Here is a 13,913-nt window from a genome sequence, read left to right as displayed (position 1 = left end):
GTCAAAAAGACTTGGTGAATGTATCATAGAAGGCAATAATGTCAATGAGAAAGATTGATACATGACAATATTAATTATCAGCCATCATCTTATTAAGAGTCTCAAAGATCAGTATCTGACTATAGAAAATCCTCTAGACCTTTGGACAGAGTTAAAAATCGAGATATGATCACCAAAGAACGGTGTTATTACCAAAGGCCCTATTTGATTGGAGGAATCCCAGAATCCAGGACTATAATTCCGTGGATGAGTCTATTGCTAGCTGGGCAAAATAATGGATTGCTGATGAGAAATAGTGAATTGAGACCTCCTGGATTAACCCCATTACCTGATACCAATAAGACCGCAGAAAAAAAAAGGTAACCACGTCCAGAATGATAGACCACACGGTCATGGCCGTGGAGGGTGGAAAGGACGTGGCCATGGCCACTATAACACATTTGGCTGTGGGAATCACTATGGCAGAGGCCGTGGGTATCAACTCAATTTGAGCCATGGTCAAGGCAGTGGCCGTGGTATATCCTTTAAACCACAAAGCTCGACCAAATCAGTGTGCCATAGATGTGGAATGGGGAACCATTGGGCTAAGATATGAAGGACTCCCAAACATTTTTGTGACCTCTATCAAAGAGAGTCTGAAAGGGAAGAATCCTGAAACCCACTTGGTCTATAAAGATGGTGAAAATAATTTCGAACATGATCAAGATGATCTTATGGAATATGAGACTTATGATTGCCTAAAAGAATCAAGTTGATAATCTGATTTCGACATCAAACTTGTGTGATTGCTTTGCTTGTATGCTTTCTCTGATTTTTATCTCCTTGAATTTATTTCTATTACATTGTCTGCTTAGATTAAATGAATGAATGATTTTTCTATATGAGTACACTGAAAAACGCCAATATAAGTACTAAAGCAGGTATCGCCAGTCTGAAAGAAGACTATGGCTAGGCTAATATATTATTGCCTAAGGGTATGCATCTAGAAATCAGTGATGCCTTATATTCACCCAGCTCTAAGAGCAAGAGCAGTCTATTGAGTTTTAAAGATATAAGAATGAATGGTTTCCATATTGAAACAATGGGCGAAGGAAACAAAGAGTTCCTTCAGATATATGTATAAAATCGCCCAAGGCCATAATAAGTCCTAAAGACAATACCTGTATTTTCTACTGACCTAGACTATGCATAGATCAGTATGATAGAGGCTAAAAGCCTACAAAAATATACACTTTATGGCACGACCGAATTGGCCATCCTGGTCCAAACATGATGCGAAAATTGATATTCAAAAGGCACACATTAAAAGGTAAGAAGAGTTATCCCAAAGAATCTCACGTGTGTAGCATGTACACAAGGAAACTCATTAGGCCATCACCAGTAAAACGGCTACGAGCCCCTTTTTCATAAATAAAGACTATATGTCTAGATAATACTGGTGAATACATGTCCCAAGCGTTTAAATGATTATGGTATGTCCATGGGGGTAAGTGTGGACAATTATGTGATACATGTCCATACCAAGAACGGCTTGGCCGAAATCTTTTAAAACACAAAGAGCTGATTGATAGACCATAACTTATGAGGTCAAAACTCTCATTCACAACTTGGGGTACACGAAATTTACATGCACCTAAGTTAATACACATCAGGCCATTTAGTGAGCATAGGTATCCCCTATCACAATTATTAACGGGTCAAGAGCCAGACATACCCCATCATAAGACATTTGGATGTGATGTCTATGTACTAATTGCTCCACCACAGAGAACTAAGATGGGACCTCAAAAGGAGGGTGGGGATATATGTTGGATATGATTCTCCCACAATAATAAAGTACTTTGAGCCAACTATGGGTGACTGATTATATTTGAGGCCAGGTACACGGATTATTTTAAGACCAGGAGGAGAAAAAAATAATAAAGCTGGTAAAAGAATGGTAAAAGAAATAGAATGGAATCAACCATCAATGTCTTGGCAAGATCCTCGGACTAAAGAATGTGAAATAGACGTCCAAAGATTATACATTTACAAAGCTAGCTAATCAAATGCCAGACACATTTGCTGACCCGAAAAAGAATGACTAAATCATATATAAACCAACTTGTAAAGCACCAACAAATTTGATGTCCAAGAAGAGACACAGTCAAGTTGCTACAGAGTCTAGACAATGTATGAAACGTGGTAATAGGTTCCAAAAGATAAGAATCCTCGGAAACAAAAGAAAGGTGCTGAGAATGATAATCAAAATCCAAATTCGAAGTTACTAAGGAAACCATCCCAGACATGGAGATAAGGCCGGCCGGCTCTAAGGTACAGGTACCAAACAATGTAGCTTGGGACGCCAAGCTGCAAAGTATTAAAGGTCCTGATAATAATGAATCTCAATCGATTATATCATGTCTGGAACATAATGGAACCAATAAGGAATGTCGACATAAGATGATTTATTTGAATACAAGATAGCACTTGAATTTATGAATATAAGCGAGGATCATGAACCCACGTCAATATAAGAGTGCGCACTCGTAGAACAGATTGGATTGAATGGAAACGTGGGGTTAAATAGTTTAAGGAAGAAATGCGTATTTGGCCATATGATTAAGACGCCATATGATGTTAAAACCAGTGGATATAAATGGGTCTTGTGAGGAATAGAAATCGTGAGATATAAAGCTGATGTTGCACAAGGATTCTCACAAAGACCAGTAATAGATTATGAGGAGACATACTCCCATGTGGTGGATGCAACTACTTTTAGATTTCTCATAAGTCTGGCTATATAAGCGAGAAAATTAGACTTGCAGCAAGTTGATGTAGTGACTGCATATTTATATGGTCCATTGGATAATGAAAGTACTAGAGGGTATTGAGCTGAAAGTACAGCAAGTTCTCGGGAACAATATTGATAATCATCAAAGTATATGATCTGAATATCCTAGGAACCTCTGAATACAATTTCCCAAACAGTTGAATATCTCAAGAAAGAGTTTGAGATGAAAGATCTTGGAAAACAAAGTTTTGTTTGAGATTACAGCTTGAGTACATTAACAATGAAATCCTTGTGCATCAAATAGTATATACAGAAAAGGGTACTCAAGAGATTTAATATGGATCAGTCTCACCCATTACCTAGTACATGGGCGTGGGATCACTTGTTTTGGACACTGATTCATTCAGTCCAAAGGTGGACGATAAAGAAGTCCATTTAGTCCTGAGATGGACGATGCAGAAGTCTTGTTTTAGACACTGATCTGATTGGTCCATAAGAAGGACGATGAAGAAGCCTTTGATTTTGGTTTATTTTATACTAACCAGCCCAAAGAGGGGTTATTTGGTTTTGTTGATTTGTTTTTCAGACATGTTATGTTTTACACATGGTGGTACACGCATATCACAGCAACATCATCCAAGATTTCGTGTGTGTGTATTTGAGGTCGATGACTCAATATGTTCGATCAAATTGTGGCATGGCCGATGGTAAAGAAGAACCAACTATCATGTTCGAGGACGAAGCATATTCTGCCCAAGATCTTCATCACCCACAGATTGCAGAAAATTGGAGAGGTCCAAGGGACCTTCAGTAATGTCCAAATCAGGGGGAGTAATGTGTGTTGTACTCTTTTTCCTTCACCATGGTTTTGTCTCAATTGGGTTTTTCTGGTAAGGTTTTAATGATGCAACATTAAAGCACATTACAAGCTCTAAATTGTTATGGCATCTAAGGGGCAGTGTTATGAACCAGATTGTGGATGACTCATAACCAATAGATTATGATTTGTAATCTTTTTATTTATCTATGTCGGTTTAATCTCCTATATAAGGAACCTCTATGTTATAAATAAAAATAGATTTTTTCATTAATTTTATAACATTTTCGTGGTTTTCGAAAATGGTGGATCATATAAATCTGTACTTCGCAGTAATTGCCGTTAAAATAATTTTTTTTTTTTTAAATTAATGGGCCATGTAAAACAAAAGTTTTATCATTTTCATGTAATGATCTTCCTCGCAATTTCGTTTGTGAATAAGATTTCACAAAAAAAAAGAGACCACACTCGTACGTAGTTAAAGAATGTCATCCAGATTGTACTACTCTTTCCATGTTTAATGCTATAACCGTGCAATGCAGTTCAATTACGATTTATTTATTTTATTTTAACTGGTTAATTCTTGGTGGTTTCTAGTAATTTTGGATTCATGTAGATGTAAGCTTCTTAGTAATTTCGGTGAGTCATGTAAAAACAAGAATCTAATGATCTTCCACGCAATTTCCTTTATGTAGAATTTTATTCCACATAAAGACACCACTTCGTTATAACTTTATTACACCAAAAAAAGAGTCACTTGCATGTATAAATAAATACCTCTCCCATGTCTAGTAGCAAAGACCACACAGAAAAAGAGCATTAATGGAGTCTGCTAAATCAAATATGAATGGCCACCAAAACATCATCGTGATGCGCCACGGTGATCGGCTCGACCATTGTAAGCCACTATGGGTTTCAACCGCTGAGAGACCGTGGGATCCTCCGCTCGTACACGATGGTAAGGTTCGAGCCTATCAAACCGGTCAAAGAATCCGATCTCAGATTGGGTTTCCGATTCACCGTGTCTTTGTTTCTCCTTTCCTCCGCTGCATCCAGACCGCTGCCGAAGTCGTCGCCGCTCTCTCAGCCGACGATCTCGATGACAACGCTATGCCTTCCATCGATATCTCTAAGCTCAAGGTTAGACAAGAACAGTAATTCTTTAGAATGTAATATAGTAGTAGACTTAGTAGTTTTTTACTTTTTATGAATGTTAGTGATGTATCAATATCATAATATATACTTTTACTTTTTTTTACTAATGTTGGTGAAAGCCTAATATGTGTATATGAATGGTAGACGAAAAATAATATATACCTACAAAGTACGTATATCTGAGTTGTGATAGATCGTATTAATTCACAAAGTACGTATATATATATTGAATTATATGATAAATTTACTAATTTTGTAAGCTGAAACTTCAAAAAGTATGTTGATCATTTTTATTGAAGCATTAGGGATGCTCTTTATGCCTTGTCAGGTGGCTATTGAATTTGGATTGTGCGAGACATTGAACACAATGGCTATTAAGAGTGACGTTGTTCCCAAAGATGGGAAGTTTGATTTCAAGTTTTCAGATCTTGAAGCTATGTTTCCTGAGGGAACATTTGATCACAATGTGGAAATGGCTTATAAAGAGGTACTCTCTCTACAACATTTTTATAGAAGATTCCTACTTAATCTCTTCTTCATTTCTTTGACTATATTTTCCACGATTCTATGCTGGTTGTGTCTAGTTTCCACAGTGGGGAGAATCTGTGGAAGACTTTAAAGAAAGATATGTTAATACATTGAAGATTCTTGCAGAGAAGTATCCTTCAGAGAATTTGTTACTAGTCACCCACTGTAAGATCATCTCCAACCCACCCATATATTTTTATTTCTATATTTTTTTTAAAATAGATAAATTCTATTATAGAAGAAATTTGCTTCAATGTACGTATCTATAATAGAATTCATCTATTTATAGGGGAAAATATGGAGAATTGTTATTTTTATCTCCAAATATAAAGACAAAAAGTAAAATTCTTCTATATTTTTTTCTAAAATAGATGAACTCTATTATAGAAGTATACATTGGAGCAAATCCACCTCTATAATAGAGATCTCCATGTTAGAAGAAAATATAGAAATGTACATTGGAGATGCTCTGAGCAAAAACATCGTGGCTTTTTTAGTTTTATCTCAAAACCGACATTTGTCTAAACATGATACCGTTTATTTTATTGGTTGGGAATTTGCAGGGGGAGGTGTAAGTTCTATGCTTTACAAATACTTCAAAGACGCAACTAAGTACTTAGTAGACTACTGTGGTTGTGTTGAGTTGAGAAGGCAGATTATGGATAATGATGGATTTGGTGAATCTGCGGACTTTGAGGTGGTTACAAGTCATGGTGTAGCTTTCAAGAACAACAAAGCCCCGATTCATGGTCCTCTTATAATCCAATCTCCCATTTAGACGGCTTTTATATGAATATTTTTGTTTGACGGTTAGATTCAATGAAACATGATTCAATAATTTTTCATTCTCTTCCATAAATTTTCGAAACACCTACATATTTATGGTTCGATCTCTTTATTTATTTTTTTTGTTTTTTTTTTCATTTTCCCCTTTTCCACTGATGTAATCTATGTTTCATTTTTATCAGAGATATCATTCTAAAATATAAATTGAAATGTTGTACTACTTTATTGAAGGGGAATACTATAAGCAGAGTAGAAACAACAACAACGACAATAACATGAAATGAAATTTTAAGGAGATTAAAAGCATAGCTATCATTTCTCGTTGCTATTATTTGGGAGCAACGATAAACCTTACGTGTGTCCTTCACGTAGGAGGGGCACTTGCACTTCTCATCAAGGAGCGATACCAAACGCAGAAGCTCTTTCTTAGACATGCAATATACATTCATTGCCTCCACAATCTTCTGGCAGTTTGCTGCCCATTTAAAATACGATTTCTTTCAAGGCTTTGCATTTGGTTTCATCAAACTTTACGTTTTTGGATGTAAGAAAAGACATGACTTATCAAGGAGAATATATTAATTTCTTGATTGTTTCCGGTGAATACTTATTAGACTTGGCTTATATATAAAAGATAATTTTAAGGGCAATTCTCTCGGATAGCAATTTTTAAGTTTTTGTTACAAAAATAACTCTTAAAAAAGAAAATGACCAAAATAGCCTTTTTATTTTAAATTTTTAATATTTATTTTTTATTTTTAAAATTTGAAACTCTATCTCCAAAACCCCACCTCTTAACTATAAATTCTAACTCTAAACCGTCCAAATTAGTTAATCATAAGGTAAAACACACATTTTTATCTTTTAATAAAACTTATTTTTGTCATTTGTTATTTTTGTGACAGAAACTTAAAAATAGGTATCAGAAGAAATTTCTAATAGTTGTGAATGTAATCGTGCAAGGGAATATATGGAAGCAATGCTGTCAAACTGTTGTCTAGACTTGTAAACGGGTCACGTGTTATTAAAATTACGTGTAAGGGAATATATTGAAGCAATGCTAAATTCTGAAACTGTTGTCTAGACTTGTAAACGGGTCACGTGTTATTAAAATCGTGCAATATTTATTTTCTCTAACTGTTGTCTAGTCTATAGACTTGTAAACTGGTCACATGTTATCATGCTTTGTCACTCTATTGATCAGCATTTAATAGACAGAGCCGTTGAGCACCTCCGATATTTGGGGAGGGGGGGGTGTTGGTTCTAGCTTAGATATTTTGGGTTGGATTTTCCATAAAATTTAGAACCATGCAATTACATACACATATATAATATATATTATATGTACTTTTGGAATTCCTAAACTAGAACTCTCTATTGGAGTGCTTTTTCTTTGTCAACAAAATATATAAAAACTCAAAATGTTTAAAGGGTTACAACCTGAGCCATGCTCGATGGTAAGACGATAAAACCCAAAGTTAATCTCAACGGTATGCTGAACAACAAAGATAGTACACTAAAACATAAGATATGAATGTTGGCGGGAGAGACTTGCTCAATGTGAAGAGGTCCATGGATAATCTTCACCTGTATCCCTGAAAAAACGAAAGCTCCAACAAGCTTAACATAGTCGTAAACAAGGTTGATAGACCCAAGCGAATAGGTTTGAGAGGAGGCTGCAAAGTCCCAAGAAAAGCTAGAACTAGCTAAATAGTCCAGTAAACAAATAGCCTTATTTCCAACAGTGATCTCTGAAAACACTTTGTGAATCTCATATATATTAGAGAACATACTCAGTGATACTTCCGGCAGAACCTAACATCATCTCCCGCTCCATAATAGAATTTGAAACTACAAAGCTTGATATGGACACAGACGGAGGGAATTGTGGTACGAGACCACAAGAAAGTATTTTCGGGCTATGGGAAGGAGGATACACAAGAGAGGGGTTGGTTCTAGCTTAGAGACTAAAAATACATATTGATTTTAGATATTTTGGGTTGGATTTTCCATAAAATTTAGAACCATGCAATTATATACACATATATAATATATATTATATGTACTTTTGGAATTCCTAAACTAGAACTCTCTATTGGAGTGCTTTTTCTTTGTCAACAAAATATATAAAAACTCAAAATTTTTAAAGGGTTACAACCGGAGCCATGCTCGATGGTAAGACGATAAAACCCAGAGTTAATCTCAACGGTACGCTGAACAACAAAGATAGTACACTAAAACATAAGATATGAATGTTGGCGGGAGAGACTTGCTCAATGTGAAGAGGTCCATGGATAATCTTCACCTGTATCCCTGAAAAAATGAAAGCTCCAACAAGCTTAACATAGTCGTAAACAAGGTTGATAGACCCAAGCGAATAGGTTTGAGAGGAGGCTGCAAAGTCCCAAGAAAAGCTAGAACTAGCTAAATAGTCCAGTAAACAAATAGCCTTATTTCCAACAGTGATCTCTGAAAACACTTTGTGAATCTCATATATATTAGAGAACATACTCAGTGATACTTCCGGCAGAACCTAACATCATCTCCCGCTCCATAATAGAATTTGAAACTACAAAGCTTGATATGGACACAGACGGAGGGAATTGTGGTACGAGACCACAAGAAAGTATTTTCGGGCTATGGGAAGGAGGATACACAAGAGAGGGGTTGGTTCTAGCTTAGAGACTAAAAATACATATTGATTTTAGATATTTTGGGTTGGATTTTCCATAAAATTTAGAACCATGCAATTATATACACATATATAATATATATTATATGTACTTTTGGAATTCCTAAACTAGAACTCTCTATTGGAGTGCTTTTTCTTTGTCAACAAAATATATAAAAACTCAAAATTTTTAAAGGGTTACAACCGGAGCCATGCTCGATGGTAAGACGATAAAACCCAGAGTTAATCTCAACGGTACGCTGAACAACAAAGATAGTACACTAAAACATAAGATATGAATGTTGGCGGGAGAGACTTGCTCAATGTGAAGAGGTCCATGGATAATCTTCACTTGTATCCCTGAAAAAATGAAAGCTCCAACAAGCTTAACATAGTCTTAAACAAGGTTGATAGACCCAAGCGAATAGGTTTGAGAGGAGGCTGCAAAGTCCCAAGAAAAGCTAGAACTAGCTAAATAGTCCAGTAAACAAATAGCCTTATTTCCAACAGTGATCTCTGAAATGACTATGTAAATCTCATATATATTAGAGAACATACTCAGTGATACTTCCGGCAGAACCTAACATCATCTCCCGCTCCATAATAGAATTTGACACTACAAAGCTTGATATGGACACAGACGGAGGGAATTGTGGTACAAGACCACAAGAAAGTATTTTCGGGCTATGGGAAGGAGGATACACAAGAGAGGGGTTGGTTCTAGCTTAGAGACTAAAAATACATATTGATTTTAGATATTTTGGGTTGGATTTTCCATAAAATTTAGAACCATGCAATTACATACACATATATAATATATATTATATGTACTTTGGAATTCCTAAACTAGAACTCTCTATTGGAGTGCTTTTTCTTTGTCAACAAAATATATAAAAACTCAAAATGTTTAAAGGGTTACAACCGGAGCCATGCTCGATGGTAAGACGATAAAACCCAGAGTTAATCTCAACGGTAAGCTGAACAACAAAGATAGTACACTAAAACATAAGATATGAATGTTGGCGGGAGAGACTTGCTCAATGTGAAGAGGTCCATGGATAATCTTCACTTGTATCCCTGAAAAACCGAAATCTCCAACAAGCTTAACGTAGTCGTAAACAAGGTTGATAGACCCAAGCGAATAGGTTTGAGAGGAGGCTGCAAAGTCCCAAGAAAAGCTAGAACTAGCTAAATAGTCCAGTAAACAAATAGCCTTATTTCCAACAGTGATCTCTGAAAAGACTATGTGAATCTCATATATATTAGAGAACATACTCAGTGATACTTCCGGCAGAACCTAACATCATCTCCCGCTCCATAATAGAATTTGACACTACAAAGCTTGATATGGACACAGACGGAGGGAATTGTGGTACGAGACCACAAGAAAGTATTTTCGGACTATGGGAAGGAGGATACACAAGAGAGGGAGGCCGGCTAGGTGAACCGGTTGCAAGGCCCAAACCCATAAGGCCCACTAAGATTAGGATTTTCCTTTGGCACATCATCGCACCCAAGACATCGGAGCATGAAGCATCATCAGAGGGAACTGTCGTCGTGATTCGGGTGAGTCTTGTCGAAAATGAGCTGAGTACGGAATACTTGGTTTGATGTAGGGGTTGAGAGGCGTTAAAGAGGGAGAGCCGGGCTCGAGGATAAGAGCATGAGTGAAGCGCAAGAGCAAAGCACACGGCGTGGTGGTGCTCTTAACTCTATTTACCAATCACCATCAGTTCATAACATCCACTTTTCGTAATGTCTCTTAAAGCAATTTGAATGTGAGTTCTCACTTGATAGCTAAAGTAAATTAAAAATATAAAAGCAGAGAGACATAGATACAAAATTACAAATTCTAATGTGATAGATATACCTTTACTCATCCCTGTCATCTTTTAGATATTTAAAATAAAATTAATTAAATAATAAAACATATTAAATAACAATATTTTGTGGCTTAGAAACTCAATTTGAGAACCTCTCCACTGAGGTTGCTTTGTTATCCAGCCAGTAGATCCGACTAATATATAACAATGTTTATATGTTTATTACCTCTATGCATTTCATTTTCGTCTATGCGTTTATTTGGACTACTTAATAGCAAGTCACATCTTATTAGAATATAAGATTTTACAAATGCTTCTTTTTGTGCAACTGATTTTACAGTATGCTATTATGCATTAATTACTTAAACTTATATATTGTAGAAAGTTAAAAGATGTACTAGTTGACCAAAAATGGAGAATGCAGTTCAATTATGAATTAACGATTTATTTATTTAATCAGTTCATTCTTGATGGTTTCTGTATATGAATGCTGGATTATATAAGATGTAAACTTCGTTGTAATTTCACTGATTCTTCTAAAAAAAATACTAAATGACTTATTGTGCAATGATCAACGTCTAACGCACTCCAAAGGTCACACCACGGCTAAACAATCAGAGCAACAATGAAATCTGTTAATTCGAATACCGTTTTAATCGGTTAATGCTTGGTACTTTCTTATAGTGTTGGATTATATTAGTGTAAACTTCGTAGTTATTTCAATTAGTCATGCAAATTAAAACAATAACTTATTGTGTAATGATGCTCTTCCATGCAATTTCCTATTGTGGAATAAACTTTATTACATCAAAAACAAAAACAAAAGATCGTTGCATGTATAAATACATCCAATTGCTACTGCCAAAAAACCACAAAGAAAAAGAGCAATGGAGTTTGCTAAAGGAAAAATCAATGGCCACCAAAATGTCATTGTGATGCGCCACGGTGATCGAGCCGACCATTGCGAGCCACTTTGGGTTTCAACCGCTGTGAGACCGTGGGATCCTCCGCTCGTTCACGACGGTAAGGTTCGAGCCTTTCAAACCGGTCAAAGAATCCGATCTCAGGTTGGGTTTCCGATTCACCGTGTCATTGTTTCTCCTTTCCTCCGGTGCATCCAGACCGCTGCTCAAGTCGTCGCCGCTCTCTCAGCCGTCAATCTCGATGACAACGCTATGTCTTCTAAAGATGTGCCTTCCATCGATAACTCTAAGCTCAAGGTTAGACAATATATAACACTCTATATTCATTTGTTCACACGTATTAGAAAAAACCACAGTAAATTTATATTACAGATACATCATTTTATATGATTACTAATTTTTAATAAAATACAACTAATAAGAATTTAATGAGCTTACTTATTATTTTTGAAATTTATAATTTATTATTATTACATAATATAAATGTTATAAAAACATATAAAATGTATATTTTTTATGAAACAGTTTTGTTTCTAGAACATATTTTTTTTTTGGAACGAACGTACCTGGTAATTTTTAATTTTTACCAATGTTGGCGATAGGTCTGAGACGGATCGGATATCCGAGCAATTTTAAGGTATCCAGATCCGGATCCTTATCCGGCGGATCCATAATTTTACTATCTTTATCCGGATCTGGGGTTCTCGGATATCCGGGTGTCGGATATCCTTCTAAAAATTGTAATATCCGGCGGATATCCGGATCCGGATTTGGATCCTTAAAATAAATAAAAAATAATATCAATATATATAAAATATTAACAATAATTTAAAAATAAAAATATATATAATGTTTTTAATTATTTCTATGTACAATATTACAAAATTTACATAAAATTTATATATACTATTATAAAAATGAAAATATATTAAATAAAATTAATTATTATATATGGATATTACTATTTTGGAAATAGTTATTAATAAAACTTACGGATCCGGATATCCAGACTAAAAATTTAAAATATCCGGATTCGGATCCGGCTTTGACGGATCCAACATTTTACTATCCGGATTCGGCCCCTCCGGATATCCAGATTTTTTGGATCGGATCCGGATCGAATCTCGGATCAAATCCGGATCTCGGATAAAAGTTCCTAGTTGGCGATGTATCGTAATATATACTTTTATTTTTTACTAACATAATTCAAAACCCAATATATAGTATGATCATTTTTATTGACGCATTTGCTTTATGCCTTGTCTCCTCTGCTTCAGGTAGCTATTGAATTTGGATTGTGCGAGATACTGAACACAGGGGCTATTAAGAGTGAGGTTGCTCCCAAAGATGGGAAGTTTGATTTCAGGATTTCAGATCTACAAGCTATGTTTCCTGAGGGAACAGTTGACATTAATGTGGATATGGCTTGTAAAGAGGTGCTCTCTCTACGACATGTTTTGGAAGATCCTTCTTCATCTTCTTCTTAATTTCTTTGAGTATAATCTTGATATTATATATTTTTTCCTCGATTCTATGTTGGTTGTGTTTAGTTGCCACAATGGGAAGAATCTGCGGCAGGCTTTAAAGAACGATATGTTAGTACACTGAAGGTTCTTGCAGACAAGTATCCATCTGAAAATTTGTTATTAGTCACTCATTGTAAGCAATAAATTATATATGGCTTTTAGTTTTAACTCAAAAACAACATTTCTCTAATCTTGAAACCGTTTTTTATTTTGGGGGTTTTGGAAATCTTGCAGGGGGAGGAGTAGGTACTATACTTTACAAATACTTCAATGACGCAACTAAGTACTTAGTAGATTACTGTGGTTGTGTTGAACTGAGAAGGCAGGTTTCGAATAATAATGAATCTGAGGAATTTGAGGTGGTTACTAGTCATGGTGTAGCTTTCAAGGACAACAAAGCCCCAATCCATGGTCCTGTTATAACCTAATCTCCTATTTACCCGGTTTTGTATATGAATATTTGGTTTCACAGGTTTGATTCAATAAAATAACATTATACAAACACGTAAAAATGTAAACACATGAAAGGGTTGTATTTGTGTTGTATTTGTATTGTAAGCACGAGCATTGTCATTAGACAAGAAACTTGTTATTTAGTGGTATACATATTATCTGATATCTCCGTCCGTCTTTTAAAAAAATTCCACATTTCAAATCACGTTCCATGATTATGTAACTCTTTGAAGAGATTTTTTTGTCGGAAACGTGATCTTCGAGCATAGCTGTGACACGTACGTATCTAGATATAAATTAGTAGTACTCCCTATCAACTTTATTTATATTTAGTACCCCATGTATACTTAACAAAGACCATGACATTTTGACAAAAGTATATAAATGTATATAGGACTTTGGCCTGGTCCATAAACTATAAAATAATTGAGTCTCTTGGAAGCCCTAGGTTGGAGGCA

The 13,913-nt window shown here is 35.4% G+C and overlaps 2 protein-coding genes across 2 annotated transcripts; both read left to right on the top strand.

Moving 5' to 3' along the window:
• The first annotated feature begins 4,333 nt into the window (after positions 1-4,333).
• Positions 4,334-6,284, top strand: LOC111215149. The gene is made up of 4 exons (XM_022718488.2): positions 4,334-4,730; positions 5,074-5,232; positions 5,330-5,438; positions 5,837-6,284. The coding sequence occupies exons 1-4, from the start codon at positions 4,413-4,415 to the stop codon at positions 6,049-6,051; spliced, it is 801 nt and encodes a 266-aa protein (XP_022574209.2). The 5' UTR covers positions 4,334-4,412; the 3' UTR covers positions 6,052-6,284.
• Positions 6,285-11,410: 5,126 nt separating this feature from the next.
• Positions 11,411-13,620, top strand: LOC111215150. Its single transcript, XM_022718489.2, has 4 exons — positions 11,411-11,773; positions 12,754-12,912; positions 13,027-13,135; positions 13,237-13,620. Exons 1-4 carry the CDS (start codon positions 11,441-11,443, stop codon positions 13,428-13,430), a joined length of 795 nt encoding a protein of 264 aa, XP_022574210.2. The 5' UTR covers positions 11,411-11,440; the 3' UTR covers positions 13,431-13,620.
• Positions 13,621-13,913: the final 293 nt, after the last annotated feature.

The sequence above is a fragment of the Brassica napus genome, chromosome C4, assembly GCF_020379485.1.
Source record: "Brassica napus cultivar Da-Ae chromosome C4, Da-Ae, whole genome shotgun sequence".
Lineage (NCBI taxonomy): Eukaryota > Viridiplantae > Streptophyta > Magnoliopsida > Brassicales > Brassicaceae > Brassica > Brassica napus.
This window is presented reverse-complemented; position numbering and strand designations above follow the sequence as displayed.